Here is a 16,495-nt window from a genome sequence, read left to right as displayed (position 1 = left end):
GTTTATTCCATGTGTATCTCTGTGTTGTTGTTTGTGTCACACTGCTTTGCTTTATCTTGGCCAGGTCGCAGTTGTAAATGAGAACTTGTTCTCAACTAGCCTACCTGGTTAAATAAAGGTGAAATAAAATGTTTTAAAACAGGATCACTCTATTATTCATTTCTTACAGCCTTTCCTGCTCACTACATAAAAAGGAAGCTGAAGTCATTCTGTTTGATATGAGCCCACCCAGCCTAGAGGTTCCAGAGGGCATTGCGTTCCTGAAGGGAGAGATTCGTGAATATGCTCAGGTGGAGAATTGCGGTCACTGGCATGGACTGTGTTTTCACAGCTCCTACGGCATGTCTGTCAGGGACCAGCTGAACAGGAAGCTGATTGAAGAGGTGAATGTCCAGGGCACAGAGCATGTCCTCAGGGCCTGTGTAGAGGCTGGAGTCTCCAGGCTCGTCTATACCAGCACCTTCAACCTAGTGTTCGGAGGCCAAGACATTGAGGGTGGTGACGAAAGCCTCCCCTACCTACCTCTCCATCTCCACCCTGACCACTACTCCAGAATCAAGTCGGTAGCTGAGATGGCCGTGATGAAAGACAGTGGTACAGAGCTGAAAGATGGGACAGGTGTGTTGAGGGCCTGTGCTCTGCGTCCAGCCGGTATATACGGGCCTGGCGAGCAGAGGCACCTGCCCAGGATCGTTAGGTACATAGAGAAGGGGATATTCTGTTTTGTATATGGAGATCCAAGAAGTTTAGTAGAGTTTGTCCATGTAGATATCCTGGTGTCTCCACACGAACTGGCTGCAGAGGCTCTGATGTCAGAGCACCAGCACCGCACTGCTGGACAGGCATACTTCATCTCAGGCGGAAGACCTGTCAACAACTTTGAGTTCTTCAGACCTCTGGTAGAGGATTTGGGTTACTCTTTCCCGAAATTACATCTAGCCCTCTCTCTCATTTACTTTGTTGCATTCCTCACTGAGATGATTCACCATCTCTTCGGCCCAATCTATAACTTCCAGCCTCTGCTCACACGCACAGAGGTGTATAAGACCGTTGTGACGCATGATGAAGCCCAAGGCCAAGCTGGGTTATGAGCCCTAGGAGTATAACCTGGAGGAGGTTGTGCAGTGGTTCAAGAGTAAACCTAGGGGTTCACTCTCCAGCGACTGATGCTAGATGTTCTTCTATTAGTAGCTCTGGCCCTCTCATACCTCCCAGTGGTTGGCAGTTAATCAGCAGGCAGTAATAAAGTGATAAATCTCAATGGCACATTTTAAATGTTGAAACTTGTTCTATACTAGTGGTGATGGATTGTTTGGTTCTCCTTTTATTAATTACAATGTACAGTTTGTAATAAAATAAAAATAATATGATTAACCAGAATTAGACCTGTTCAAAATAAAGCCCATATTCCCTTAATAAATGTCCATGAATGTGTTTTGTGTAAATTCCAACAATAGATGTACCTAGTTAGATATAGTATAGCTAACTTTTGTCTTATATTGACAATTGTTGGACACAATGCATTTTGTTTTTGGCAGGGTTTTTAAAGCCAGAATGGAATGTTTGTTTTAATTTGTGCCTGTCCATGGAAGTACCTGACCATAGTCCACTAGCCAAATGCAGTATTTACATAAGGATTCTCTAAACTTGATTATGTATAAGAGACATCTCTTGGTGCAGATGTCTGTTGGTACAAACACAATTTGGTCCCACTTTAAATGAAGTACAACTTTTATAAAGGCTTTTTAAAGCATACATAAAGACTTCATAAGCTCTACATAATTGCTTCAAAAATCATCTATAAGCATATGTCATAAAGGGTGACATAATTCCCACTGTAGGGTGAATTATGTTTATACACCATTTAATCAGTATTTTTTTATTTAAGCTTTATTTAACTAGGCAGGTCAGTTAAGAACAAATTATTATTGACAATGACTGCCTATCAAGGAACAATGGGTTAACTGTTTTGTTCAGGGGCAGAACGATTTTTACTGCTCCGGGATTCGATCCAGAAACCTTTCAGTTACTGGCTCAACTCTCTAACCGCCCTGATGACATACGCTTAAAGATGATTTGTGACGCATTTATGTAGTGCTTATGAAGCCTTTATGTATGCTATATAAAACCCTTTATAAGTTGTACTTCATTTAAAGTGGGACCCGACATTTACTTTGGTTTTGTTTTTACATCTCAATTGAAGATGGTAATAAGAAATATGACGAACAATGTATTGTAATGTTTAACAGATAAGATGTTATGTTTATTTTATACTGTGTAACTTGGAAATGTTTCATGATGTCAATGTGTGATATCTTTTATCAGGCCTGCTGCTGAATTCCTAACCTTTCCGGTTGTTTTGTGACCAAATCCTAATGGGGATCAATCATTTGGTGGTATTTATAATAACATTTTCTATAAGGGATATTTTTATTTTATTTTAGTTGGATAATGTTCTCATATTATAGAATAAAAGTACATGACTGACCAGCCTGTGATTTGTGTTTCTAATGAGTTGCACAAAGTAATAAGCTAACTTCATTATACATTTGGGACAAGTGTTAGCTTAATCATCACATATTATATAAACTTTTTTGTATTTTATAAAACATCGATGTTTTTGAGACAATGCAATATTTTTCTGTCAAGAATTAAAATCATAGATGCGAGCCATGCGACAAGTGAGAGCTGCATAATCTTGGTGGCAAAAGCCCTATCAACAGATAGACAGAAGAGAAGCCTTCCCTGCATTCGGCATCTAAACTGTAATACATTGTGTTCAGCATCCTCTAGAAACAATCCATTCTAAATTCAGTGAAGCTGTTTCTGACCCGAAACCGAAAAGGGCAAATGAAATTGGGCCAGGTGAGACTGGCCCAATTTTGTGCAGTTTTTTTTAAGGCTGAGATGAATACAGCCGTACTCTAGGGACTACTCTTTTTCAAACTCAGGCACCCCCTTGCTGAGTTGGTCGCAATCATTGTTTCGCTCCAGCATTAACCACATTCCAGAGAGGCGGAGTGCACCCCGTCCACTTCCTCGCATTCCTTCTCCACAAACGAGTCCCTTGCGCTAAATTGTGTTTAAAACGTGTTTTGGCGCACTCTGTGTCTTTTAATATGTAAGATGTGGCTGTTAGTGGTGTATTGCAATATTTTCTCAACCTCAAATTTACATTTGAGACTCTTTTGGAAAACTGGAGAAAAACTGACAAGGGAAAATTCCTCCGCGCAGCGCGCCATTGACTGTAAAGACCTTTCAACTTAACAAAAACTGAAGTTGACAAACGTAACGTTGAAACTTTGTTGTAAGGGTTTATATTTTCGAAGAAAAAGATCATGCACTGCTCCGAGATTTCCAAGCACACTGGCCGTTCAGCAAACAGGCGACGATGCCTGGATTGAGCCTGCGTTTTGTTATGATTTCCAAGTGAAATGCAATTACTGCTATCTCTCAGTCGGTAGTCGGTTTGTGGACTAGTGCGCTCTTTCTCTGAACTTGTTCGTCGGCTCCGGAGCAAACCATGGATCACTATGAGGAAGATTTGGGACTCCGGGCGAGTAAATTAATGGAGGACCTTTCCTTATATGAAGCATACAAGGATGGAATGTACAGTTCAAGGAGAGACATGGTTATCAACCCCGATTTGGATTTTTCGTCTCCAACAATACCCGAGCAGAAAAGTAAGACAATGAATGGCAGCTCTGCGCCTCACCAACAGATACACAGCGTTGAGAATTACATGTCTGGGAATAAAGTGTACACTGCGGCTCCGGTGCGCCCCGTGAATGGCAACAGAGCCGTTCCTGTGGATTATTGCACCCCTCAAAGAGACATAGTTTATCCTAATGAAGATAGCTATTGCACCAAATCCGAAATTGCTTTGCCGTGTTATAGCGGCGCGTCCGAGCGACACAGGAGGTACTCCTTGGAGGTGCTGGGGCATAGGTACAGCACTGGTAGCGCGTACGATGGAGTGGTTTTGAACAAGCCAGTACCCTCACCTGGCAACAGATGCAACAGTATTTGTATTACCACCAACCACGACGGCAGATACAATGCAACCAGCCCGCGGTCCAGTTTCGTATCCTCCCTCTCCTCCCAGGAGCAAAGCAAACATGCAAGCCCGAGGTCGAGCATCAGTAGCCCGCGCACGAGTCTGTTGGTACCCGGGCAAGACAAGTACACTAGTCCCAGGTCCAGTCTGGTACACTGTGAAGGGAGCAGTGCCCTCAGCCCCCGGTCTAGCTATGCAAGTACAGCCAGCGACACAAGTAAACATTCCAGTCCAAGGGCCAGTCTGAACAGCTATGACTGCTGCAGTAAGCCCAGCAGTAACCGCACCAGCGGCATCAGTATGGGCTACGACCAAAGGCACATCAGCCCCAGGTCCAGCACAGCGAGCCAGTATTCTTGTACCACCAGTCCACGCTCTAGCTATTCAGATTCACGTTACATGCCTGTGGGGAACCATGATCTGGAGGGTGCAGTTTTGCATGGCATGCCGGTGGCCAGTCCCCGGTCAAGCATCTGCAGCCAGGAAGGGTGTGCAAGACCCGGGACAATAGCTAACTGCGTTGTTAGTCCCCGATCCAGTATCTCCAGTCACAGTTCCAGAAGTTCCCGGAGCTCCAGGGGATCTATGAGCACCTACCCAGATCTCCAACTGCCTTCACCCAGGTCCTCAATGCTGGGGACTGGTTTGCAGGAGGACATACTAACACAAGATTGTGGCGATACCAACGGTGTTCATAGTCGTATCCATCTCCAAGCGCTCTCTGGGATGCCAGAGGCCCTGCCACAGCATGCACCACAACAGTCAACCCAGGCAGGGATGAACACAGAGGTGACCGCTGGATCACCATCATCTTCTTATGGGCTCCATATGAAAACTCCAGCCTCAGGGCAGAGGTTTAAACTACCTTACCAGGTGACCCCATGCCGGGAAAGTGGCCCAAGCCAAGCAGAAAGGAGTCTGGAAGCACTCACCTTGGAGCTGGAGAAGGAGTTAGAAATGCACATGAAAAAAGAATACTTTGGTAAGTGTAACTCCTCCTATGAACACTTGATTATAAGGAACAGTATGAGAGTGCAATGAAGTGAGAATAAAGCTTTAAAGTAGAAAAACAAAAAATGAAATGAAACAATATTTTGATTGATCTTGGCATATCTTTTTTTAGACTACTTGTAAACTTATGACAGCTCCCTAAACATGTCTCAATAAGAATTAGGCTATTCTTACACAAAGTCAAATTAATTAGTCAGGTAAAAATGTAAAAGGGGCAGACTACATCCTCCACGTTCCATGTGTTTGGTGGTCTGATAATAACCCTCATGGTTATGAACTTGAACTCTGGTGCCCTGTGGTCCATACATGTGTGGAAGATAAGTCAATTGATGGGCTTCACTGGGTTACTTCATCTTCAGCTGGGTCACTAACCTCATTATAGCTGAGCACATGTTCATTGGCACAACACAGGTCAAGCCATGGAGATTTGGAAACATTTTCAATCATAACGCCTCTCATTTTATTGCCAGACAAAAACATCTCATCACCTGTTCTGGTTGATTTACCTAATAAATATTTTCCCTGTGATAATGTGTTTACACTGGGGATAATTTGAGTTTATTTGAAGCATGGGTTTTACTGAGAGTAGTGCAAAAACTAGCATCCATTTTTCAAGTTTAAGAATATTACCTTCACATTACATTTTGTATTGTCATAATATTTGGTGTGTTTGGTATCGTGGGAGGCTGAGGCGGTGTAAGGCTAACTGGAGCATTAACTGAGTGATTTTGTCCATGGAGCCAGCTGACCACTGATTGGTCAAACAGTGTTGTGGCCTGGCCACAGCAGCCCTGCCACTGATCAGTCAGAACTGGCTGCTGACGCCTGAGGTAGCCCTTTGCCTCAAGTCCTTGGGTGTTTTGTGAGGTGAGGTGAGGTGAGGTGGAGGTTGGGGGGATGTTGTCCCAAGAGTTACTGGGGATCCTTTTCATTATAAAATCACAGTCCTGATCTCCATCTCTGTACCTTGCACAGCAAGTGTAATAACAATAGTGTAAGAACATAGTAATAACAGCCTAACTACATTACCTATTGACATAACAGGGAATTTCTTATGTGTAACAAGTCAGGTGTTATTAATTGTTGTTACTCATGTTACTACAAAGCAGCTATTTTGTAGTGCTAAGTAATTCCATTGTATACAATTTCAGTGTAGTTGTGGAGCTTGTACATTTTGTCTATTAATCGTTATGCTGTATTAAAAGGGGGAGTTGAACACGACTTCAGCCTAGCTTCACTGAGCTTTGTTGTCATCTCATCTAGTGGCTGGTTGCAACCTTAACAACTAACATGTATTCTATAATGCCAACAACGACTCCCTCTGTGGCAGATAAGAGTGGCTTTTGCAGGAAAATACACATTTCTGTTTTGGCAGAGCTAACGTTTACACAGCGCTGAGTAGGACTGAATGGAACCTTCTGTTCTGTCCCAGGGAGCGGAGTAGATACCCTTCAGTGATTCAGTGGTCTTGCTGCTTGGTGAAAACGCCCAGCCATACGGCCAATGCAGCGGGCATTCTCTGAAAGACTTCTCTCTCTGCCGTTTCTCTCTGTGTTTTCCTCAAGATGCATTTTTTTCTCCATGAGTGCTCTGAGCTGTAACTTTTTTGCAACATATTCCCTCCCTGAGACTTGAAATCATTGTTATTGAAGGGGTAAACTCTCTCCTCCCACAGGGAAAGAAGGGAGAATCTATTCACCTATTGAATGTGCTGATGGACAAATGGCTGCGGTCTGAGAACAGAACAGTGGTTTGATTTTGTTTTCCTCCAGTGCGCTGGCTGGCTCAGAGTGATGCTGAGACGGCTGTTCATTTTTCACAGAGGAGCAGGTGAGAGCTGTAGAATGTAGCAGACAGAAGCCCCTCACAGTACGCTGGGCAGAGAGAGAGACACACACACACACGCACACACACACACACACACACACACACACACACACACACACACACACACACACACGGCTCTGTTTCCGTGGCGACAGTGGAGAAATTGATCGCCCGGGCTTTGAGGTCTGTGCTGTCACACAGCGTTGCTCTGCTCTGTGCTCTGCCTTGCTGCAAGCCCCTGTGTGGCCTCTGTTTGTTGTGGTGGCGAAGGAGCTGTGAATCAACAGCTGGCCCGGGACAGACCAGCATTGAGGCTTCCAGAGCAGAGCGGCCCCGCCCAGACCCCCCCACCCGCGAAGCCCTTCATTAACCAGCCAGTGGGGAGTCGGGCAGCACCAGACACTTGGCACACGATCTTGGCTCGCAGGCCAGACATGGCGGTCGGGGGTCAAGTCTGATCACCTGCTCAGAATAATAATGACGGTATAGTAATGCTACATGGTTGACTCAGAAAGGGTTTGGTCAACTTTTACTGTGTTGGTGGTGGTGTCAGTCACCCCAACTCTCAACTCTCGCTGCAGCCGCTCTGGAGGGCAGTCTGAGCTACAATGTATGGATCAGAGCTAAATGGAGCAGATACAATTGCTCTTTTGACAAATACACTTATGAATACACCAAACACATAGGTAGCCAAATGTTTTAGGGTCATTGGTAACTCTTGTGTCAGTTGATACGTGAACATAGCTCACATTAAGGATACATGTTCATGATGCATTAGCTTAATCACAAATTCACTCTCATTAGTGAAGTATGAGCATTTTAGCTCCCTATCATGAATATGGGAAGTGTTTAGAGTGCTGCCATTACCCTTCCAACAACAGACCATGAGTAGAGAGAACACACTGTCCATGGCCTGCCTGAACAACAACAGAACACAGCATAATCGCTTAAATATTGTGAGAGATTTTCAGACTTTCCAGTTTTATGCCATTTCTCAAACATCTAGGTTTTGGACAAACATTGCAGGCAGCTGTACATCAACATAATGATTTCAAGTACACAAACAAATTGAATGTTACTATTTCTTATTAGTTCCATTCTTGCTTATGTAGCCTAATAGTGTATTTCATATGTCCCCAACAGTGGTGTACTGCTATTCTTTTAGGTGAGGGAGCGCAAAAAAATCATGTAAATGACATTATTTACTCAATCAAAGTTTGTACCCACAGATGTAGCCAATTTAATGGCCTATCATTATAGAATATGCATAAAATGCATTCTCCAATCACAACATCTGCCTTTGCCTAACCATATTGTGCAAAATAAAATGTTATATTTTTAATACCCTCAAACACAAAGTTAGGCATAGGCTACCTCATTTCAAATAGGCCATCATCTCTGTCCATCATGAATGATTATTCTTCACATTTTGCAGCTGAAACGTCCAAACTGCATCTCCATGCCAATCATTTGTTTGATCTCAATCAGTTTCATGGGAATATGGTATTAGAGCTTCTTGAATTAGCCTACTGTTTTATGAGCCAATTAGAGTAGATTGTGGTAACAAACTATTAGCTTACTGTTTTATGAGTGAATTAGAGTTTATTGTGGTAACAAACTATTAGCCTACTGTTTTATGAGCCAATTAGAGTAGATTGTGGTAACAAACTATTAGCCTACTGTTTTATGAGCGAATAAGAGTAGATTGTGGTAACAAACTATTAGCCTTGTATTTTGTTTCAATCAAAGGGTATATCCTGCCTAGTGGCGCGCACTGTTGTGTTGGCGCATGTGGATTGTTTTTTACTTGTTGTGTGAAGTGATAGTGTTCTATTTGTAATAATAGTAATAAGTGATGACTATTCGGTGTAGGCAACAGATCTTGATGAGATTTCATTTTAAGCAATTGGAGTGCTCTTCGTAGTGTTGAAAGGAAAACACCAGGAGCACACTGATCTTAAAGTAGTTAAACCAACTTGTGGTGCTGAAGGATAGCTCCTCCATTTGGCCAGTTCAGGAACAATACTACGTGGTGTAGCTATTTGGTTATTGCCTAATGTAAAAACAAATACTTAGCTTAATATCATTGCACTGCTTGCGAGGAGAGCTTTATTGCGAGTAGGCATTTCATTGTATTGTGTAGCTTACATGCTCTATTATAAATAAACGTTGATTTGATTTGCTTGAACACAATACAATATACCCTATTACAGAATAAAAGAAAACAGAGGTGAACTATCAATTCATGTAATTTATTTGCATAGATTGAACATATTCATAATAATTGACCAAGTAGTGAACATAAATCATTACTATGTAGAATTTTTTCAACCACCATAAAATCAAGCTTTTAGTGTGATGTATTCATGCATCACAATAAACTATAACCTAAATGCATTATTACCTCAAACTTGGCCTAATTCACAGTTCCAATTGCCCATCCTAACATACCAAGCTAGAATGAGCCCTGCGTCTCAACTAATAGCCAATGTAGGCTAAGTATCCCAAGCAGGGCTACAGCAACTTCCAGAGAAGGTCAGGCTCTCAGGCTTTGCGGTGGCCACTCTGGTTTGGGTGTCCTTGGCAGAACGATGTTGCTGTGACCAAGTGGTCACATTTCGTTCTGGGTTCCTCTGCGCAGAGGGGGTGCGTGGAGTTTTATGAACATCAAGGCAGACACACACAGGGAAATGTTGTTTTTCAACGTTTTCATTGGCCATTGTGGTCCATCCTCTGACGGGCTTCCACAGTGCACACACACAGCTTATAGTTCTTCATCATTCTCACCACCAGAGAGAAGAAAGGGAACAAACCACCACTTACCTACCTCTAGGCTGCTATACATATTTATTTGGTTTGTCATTCTATTGTTTTTCATAGAATTTTAGTGGTAATTAAATATAATTTATTTCAAATTTATCAGAATTAATTTTCCAGAAATAGTTACACCAGCTGCGTGTATTCTCAAATAGAAAAAATTGAGGGAGCGCCACTCCTTCATGCTCAGGCAGCACTACACCCCTGGTCCCCAAAGGTGTGGAACTCTCTGAGTTATGGGCAACATCACTGAGTGTGCTACTAATGATGAAGGGCAATGTTCTTTCTTCTCCAGATGTGTCCAGTGGTGTTGTCCTGTCCTGATCACACTGGACATAATGATTTCAATTAAGAACAAATGAGACTTTTCGTGCTTAGTCCTTCTCCCTCTCTAACCCTCTCCCTCCCTAGTCCCTTCATTCATGTTAAACACTGTCCACATCTGTTTGAGAGGGCCTTTTACGCTTTACAGCAACATTTATGGGAAATCATCTCAAGTCAACTTTGCTCAAAATGCCATGAACTTTTCCTTAGTTGTAGCAAGTTCCCTATTTTGTTCAGTTTTTCCTGTCAAGCTTTCCTTCCTCACGGCAAGGCTTCCACCTTGGGAGATTAAATGGACATGTACCTGGCGGTGTGCACATGGACATGTACCTGGCGGTGTGCACATGGACATGTACCTGGCGGTGTGCACATGGACATGGTCCATTGTTTTGTTTACAATTCTGACTGAAGCTCCAGCAGGATTGTACTATAGAAGTACAGTGGAAATAAGCAAAGCCTTAGACTACAGTGGAAATAAAGTATAGTGGAAAATAAACAAAGGCAGAGAGAGGACAGTATTGGGGCAGTTGAGCTCAACAAAGCTCAACAAAGCCTATAAGAATGTTGCTCTACCCCACCTCATTGTCAGCATATTTCCCTGCAAACATCTCAGCACCACTATCTGTCTCGTAGTCAGATACCGTAGTAGACAGAGGAGGCTTCAGGCAAGTGCATGCGTCTGGAATGTAGCAGAATGGGACTGAGATAGCTGGAGGAGACCTTGGTCTGGAGAATACACAATAAACTGTGTGTGTGTGTGTTGTGATAATGACCTGCTTAGCAGAGATATCGTCAAGTGGTGGGAGTCCACATTCCCTCCAAAAATCAACCACCCTGGAGTGCAGACTCCCCCCTACCTTCCCCACCTCACTATAACACATTTCAGCTCTACTCCCTGGGAGCACTTGGGCCTTGCACTCAAAGTTCAGACACTCCAAGATCAGAGACCACAGATAGCCTTTGCCTTGTAAACCTTGTGAAGACTTGTCACTGCTAGCTTCACATTTCTCCAGCCTGTATCTCCTAGGAACAGCCATCTTTTCAAAGCGGAGTTGAAGAGGTGCAAGTGTGGTACAGATGCTATAACAGAGGTGCCATTACATTTTCAGGACCTGCCATTATCAGTGCAGATCCATGTGTTTAAATTGTATGGCAGCCAACAGTTTGTCCACACTGTTCATGGAATTGTTTGATGCCAATGCCCCAATTATGGGAAAAACTAAAACATGTTCAGAAATATTCCTGGAAGTTCTGGAACAGTGGGGGAGTATTTAAAGACCATTAGCAGTGAGATTGGCAGACCAGGAACATTAGCAGACCAGACCAGACTAGAGTAGTATGCTGGGCTTGGAGTTTGGAGGTAGTACAGATCGGCCAGCAGCCTTGGCGTAATCAAAAGAGTCTAACTGCTGTCAGCTGAAGCAAGGCAGATTATAATCAATGACCATATTTACACATAAATAGGCTATATATGTTTTATTGTCACATACACATAGTAGTACGGTTAAGATCCTTGCTGAAGGCTACTGGTCCAATGCTCTAACCGCTAGGCTACCTGCAGCACTACATGCCCACCAATATCCCTGTTTTTGAGTTTACAATAACCCAAATAAAGCTCCTATCCTGGTTTTAAGAAACCCAGATAAGATGCCTGGGATATGCCGATCTTAGACGGGATACTGTGGCATGTTTACATCTTATCCCATTTACTGTTGTTAAACGGTCTGCGCAGACTCAGTTTCACATAGTATCAACTTTGAAGTTCAGATGGGAAAAGTAATAGTTGGAATAGTAACTGAAGTCTGGACTCTGATGTAGGCTATTATAACATTAACTCATGCATAATTAATTGTTTATTGCAGTAAATTGATAGACCAAATGTTAATTTTGTCTTGGGAATAGGATTGGAGAAATATGATTTCTTTCTTTCATCTTGAGAAAATGCGAATGCTCACTTTGGGAGCTGTTTGCAACCTAAACGTGCATTTTTTTCCTGCGACATAAAAAGCTGACAGTATTTCACTTTCAGTCATAAAATATGCTTCCAAGGCAAACTGAATTACTGTCAGAAACATGTTGGATTGTTTTCACAGATTTTCATTTCCTTAAAAAACCTCTTTGGGCTAGGTGTCCCGCTAGCATCCCGAAACCGGAGGGCACGCAATTCAAATAAATAATTATAAAAATGATGGATATTAAACATTTATGTACATACAAGTGTCTTATATCGGTTGAAAGCTTAAGTTCTTGTTAATCTAACCGCACTGTCCGATTTACAGTAGGCTTTACAGCGAAAGCATGCCATGCGATTGTTTGAGGACGGCACGCCCCACATCAAAATATTTTTCCGCAGGCACAGGTTTTATAAATTCACAAATTAAAAATTCCCTTACTTTTTGAAAATCTTCCTCTGATTTGTCATCCAAAGGGTTCCAGCTAAAACATGTAGTATCATTTTGTTAGATAAAATCCTTCTTCATATCCCAAAAGGTCTGTTTAGTTGGCGCCATCGATTTGAGTAATCCACTCGTTCAACATGCCAAGATAGGAATCCGAAAATCTAGAAAAAGGACCCTAGCCCTAACAAGTTAAAACCGGCCAACAAACTGATGTCAATTTTGAACGGAAAATCTCCCCAGTCCCTAAATGTCTTCGCTGCGTGAGAGAAGCAGAAATGAAAGAGAACGCTACCAATGTCAACTACATTATTGATAATGCTTTCATTCTATCGATGAATGACATTCTGGTGAGCAAGGCTTTATTTAGTGTTCTAGAGCAACAAGGAATGACGGAAGAGAAGCTGTCTGTATATAATTATAGACTAACAAAGTTGACCTTCCTAATGTCGGAAATTATAAGCAGAAAAATATCAAAATTAGGTGTACAAACATTTTTTTCCGCTCCCCATTTCAAAAGATATTTTCACCGTCCTTGGGTAAATGAGCAATATTCTGTTTATTTATGAATACAGAGACACTCATGGGTGGTAAATCAACGGTGCATGTAAAGCTTATCCTGAATAAATTAAAGTTTATTTTTCGCGTACATAGATGAGCAGATGTTGAAGCAGGTGCAGCGAAATGCTTGTGTTCCTAGCTCCAGCAGTGCAGTAAACAGTACAATACTGATACACAAATAATCCCAAGAAAAAAAGAAAATAACTAAAGAAGAACATACAAGAGATTAATAAATATAAGAAAAATAAGACCAGGATATGAGCAATTATCCAGAATACTGTGTGCACGTTGACATTGTCAGAGTGCTTGCAGTTCAAGATCCGTAGTCTTCAGAAACACCATGGAACACTCCAATCTGATATCTTGATCACTTTTAGTAAATCTAACTTGTTCAGGTGCTGGACAGATACAAATGAAAAAGTCTTCAACTCCCACAGTAGTTTGAGATGCACAAAACAGACAACATTTCGACACCACAGGCATCTTTTTCATGTTCCATTTTAGGTGGTTACGTAACTACACTTTCCAGTCTTCTGCCTCTCTCGTTAAAGGGAATATAGAGGTAATATGGGATCAAATCAAATCAAATCCAATTTTATTTGTCACATACACATGGTTAGCAGATGTTAATGCGAGTGTAGCGAAATGCTTGTGCTTCTAGTTCCGACAATGCAGTAATAACCAACAAGTAATCTAACTAACAATTCCAAAACTACTGTCTTATACACAGTGTAAGGGGATAAAGAATATGTACATAAGGATATATGAATGAGTGATGGTACAGAGCAGCATAGGCAAGATACAGTAGCTGATATCGAGTACAGTATATACATATGAGATGAGTATGTAAACAAAGTGGCATAGATAAAGTGGCTAGTGATACATGTATTACATAAGGATGCAGTCGATGATATAGAGTACAGTATATACGTATGCATATGAGATGAGTAATGTAGGGTATGTAAACATTATATAAGGTAGCATTGTTTAAAGTGGCTAGTGATATATTTACATCATTTCCCATCAATTCCCATGATTAAAGTGGCTGGAGTTGAGTCAGTGTCAGTGTCAGTGTGTTGGCAGCAGCCACTCAATGTTAGTGGTGGCTGTTTAACAGTCTGATGGCCTTGAGATAGAAGCTGTTTTTCAGTCTCTCTGTCCCAGCTTTGATGCACCTGTACTGACCTCGCCTTCTGGATGATAGCGGGGTGAACAGGCAGTGGCTCGGGTGGTTGATGTCCTTGATGATCTTTATGGCCTTCCTGTAACATCGGGTGGTGTAGGTGTCCTGGAGGGCAGGTAGTTTGCCCCCGGTGATGCGTTGTGCAGACCTCACTACCCTCTGGAGAGCCTTACGGTTGGGGGCAGAGCAGTTGCCGTACCAGGCGGTGATACAGCCCGCCAGGATGCTCTCGATTGTGCATCTGTAGAAGTTTGTGAGTGCTTTTGGTGACAAGCCGAATTTCTTCAGCCTCCTGAGGTTGAAGAGGCACTGCTGCGCCTTCTTCACGATGCTGTCTGTGTGAGTGGACCAATTCAGTTTGTCTGTGATGTGTATGCCGAGGAACTTAAAACTTGCTACCCTCTCCACTACTGTTCCATCGATGTGGATAGGGGGTGTTCCCTCTGCTGTTTCCTGAAGTCCACAATCATCTCCTTAGTTTTGTTGACGTTGAGTGTGAGGTTATTTTCCTGACACCACACTCCGAGGGCCCTCACCTCCTCCCTGTAGGCCGTCTCGTCGTTGTTGGTAATCAAGCCTACCACTTTTGTGTCGTCCGCAAACTTGATGATTGAGTTGGAGGCGTGCGTGGCCACGCAGTCGTGGGTGAACAGGGAGTACAGGAGAGGGCTCAGAACGCACCCTTGTGGGGCCCCAGTGTTGAGGATCAGCGGGGAGGAGATGTTGTTGCCTACCCTCACCACCTGGGGGCGGCCCGTCAGGAAGTCCAGTACCCAGTTGCACAGGGCGGGGTCGAGACCCAGGGTCTCGAGCTTGATGACGAGCTTGGAGGGTACTATGGTGTTGAATGCCGAGCTGTAGTCGATGAACAGCATTCTCACATAGGTATTCCTCTTGTCCAGATGGGTTAGGGCAGTGTGCAGTGTGGTTGAGATTGCATCGTCTGTGGACCTATTTGTGCGGTAAGCAAATTGGAGTGGGTCTAGGGTGTCAGGTAGGGTGGAGGTGATATGGTCCTTGCCTAGTCTCTCAAAGCACTTCATGATGACGGATGTGAGTGCTACGGGGCGGTAGTCGTTTAGCTCAGTTACCTTAGCTTTCTTGGGAACAGGAACAATGGTGGCCCTCTTGAAGCATGTGGGAACAGCAGACTGGTATAGGGATTGGTTGAATATGTCCGTAAACACACCGGCCAGCTGGTCTGCGCATGCTCTGAGGGCGCGGCTGGGGATGCCGTCTGGGCCTGCAGCCTTGCGAGGGTTAACACGTTTAAATATCTTACTCACCTCGGCTGCAGTGAAGGAGAGACTGCATGTTTTCATTGCAGGCCGTGTCAGTGGCACTGTATTGTCCTCAAAGCGGGCAAAAAGTTATTTAGTCTGCCTGGGAGCAAGACATCCTGGTCCGTGACTGGGCTGGATTTCTTCCTGTAGTCCGTGATTGACTGTAGACCCTGCCACATGCCTCTTGTGTCTGAGCCGTTGAATTGAGATTCTACTTTGTCTCTGTACTGACGCTTAGCTTGTTTAATAGCCTTGCGGAGGGAATAGCTGCACTGTTTGTATTCAGTCATGTCACCAGACACCTTGCCCTGATTAAAAGCAGTGGTTCGCGCTTTCAGTTTCACACGAATGCTGCCATCAATCCACAGTTTCTGGTTAGGGAATGTTTTAATCGTTGTTATGGGAACAACTTCTTCAACGCACGTTCTAATGAACTCGCACACCGAATCAGCGTATTCGTCAATGTTGTTGTCTGACGGAATACGAAACATCTCCCAGTCCACGTGATGGAAGCAGTCTTGGAGTGTGGAGTCAGCTTGGTCAGACCAGCGTTGAACAGACCTCAGCGTGGGAGCTTCTTGTTTTAGTTTCTGTCTGTAGGCAGGGATCAACAAAATGGAGTCGTGGTCAGCTTTTCCGAAAGGGGGGCGGGGCAGGGCCTTATATGCGTCGCGGAAGTTAGAGTAACAATGATCCAAGGTCTTTCCACCCCTGGTTGCGCAATCGATATGCTGATAAAATTTAGGGAGTCTTGTTTTCAGATTAGCCTTGTTAAAATCCCCAGCTACAATGAATGCAGCCTCCGGATAAATCGTTTCCAGTTTGCAGAGAGTTAAATAAAGTTTGTTCAGAGCCATCGATGTGTCTGCTTGGGGGGATATATACGGCTGTGATTATAATCGAAGAGAATTCTCTTGGTAGATAATGCGGTCTACATTTGATTGTGAGGAATTCTAAATCAGGTGAACAGAAGGATTTGAGTTCCTGTATTTTTCTTTCATCACACCATTACAGTCTCTGATGTCCCTCTGGAATG

At 43.3% G+C, this 16,495-nt stretch overlaps 2 protein-coding genes across 2 annotated transcripts in view; both read left to right on the top strand.

Annotated features, from left to right (window-relative positions):
• The first annotated feature begins 218 nt into the window (after positions 1-218).
• LOC121846322 (short-chain dehydrogenase/reductase family 42E member 1-like) lies at positions 219-2,488 on the top strand. Its single transcript, XM_042320193.1, has one exon. It carries the CDS (start codon positions 219-221, stop codon positions 1,089-1,091), a length of 873 nt encoding a protein of 290 aa, XP_042176127.1. The 3' UTR covers positions 1,092-2,488.
• Positions 2,489-2,980: 492 nt separating this feature from the next.
• Positions 2,981-16,495, top strand: part of LOC112249608 (Wilms tumor protein 1-interacting protein homolog) — a 39,970-nt gene continuing 26,455 nt past the window's right edge. The window contains exon 1 of the mRNA XM_042321196.1: positions 2,981-5,039. Within this exon, the coding sequence (XP_042177130.1) occupies positions 3,524-5,039 (1,516 nt within the window). The 5' untranslated portion in view covers positions 2,981-3,523. The remainder of the gene's footprint in view (positions 5,040-16,495) is intronic.

The sequence above is a fragment of the Oncorhynchus tshawytscha genome, linkage group LG04 (assembly GCF_018296145.1).
Source record: "Oncorhynchus tshawytscha isolate Ot180627B linkage group LG04, Otsh_v2.0, whole genome shotgun sequence".
NCBI lineage: Eukaryota > Metazoa > Chordata > Actinopteri > Salmoniformes > Salmonidae > Oncorhynchus > Oncorhynchus tshawytscha.
This window is presented reverse-complemented; position numbering and strand designations above follow the sequence as displayed.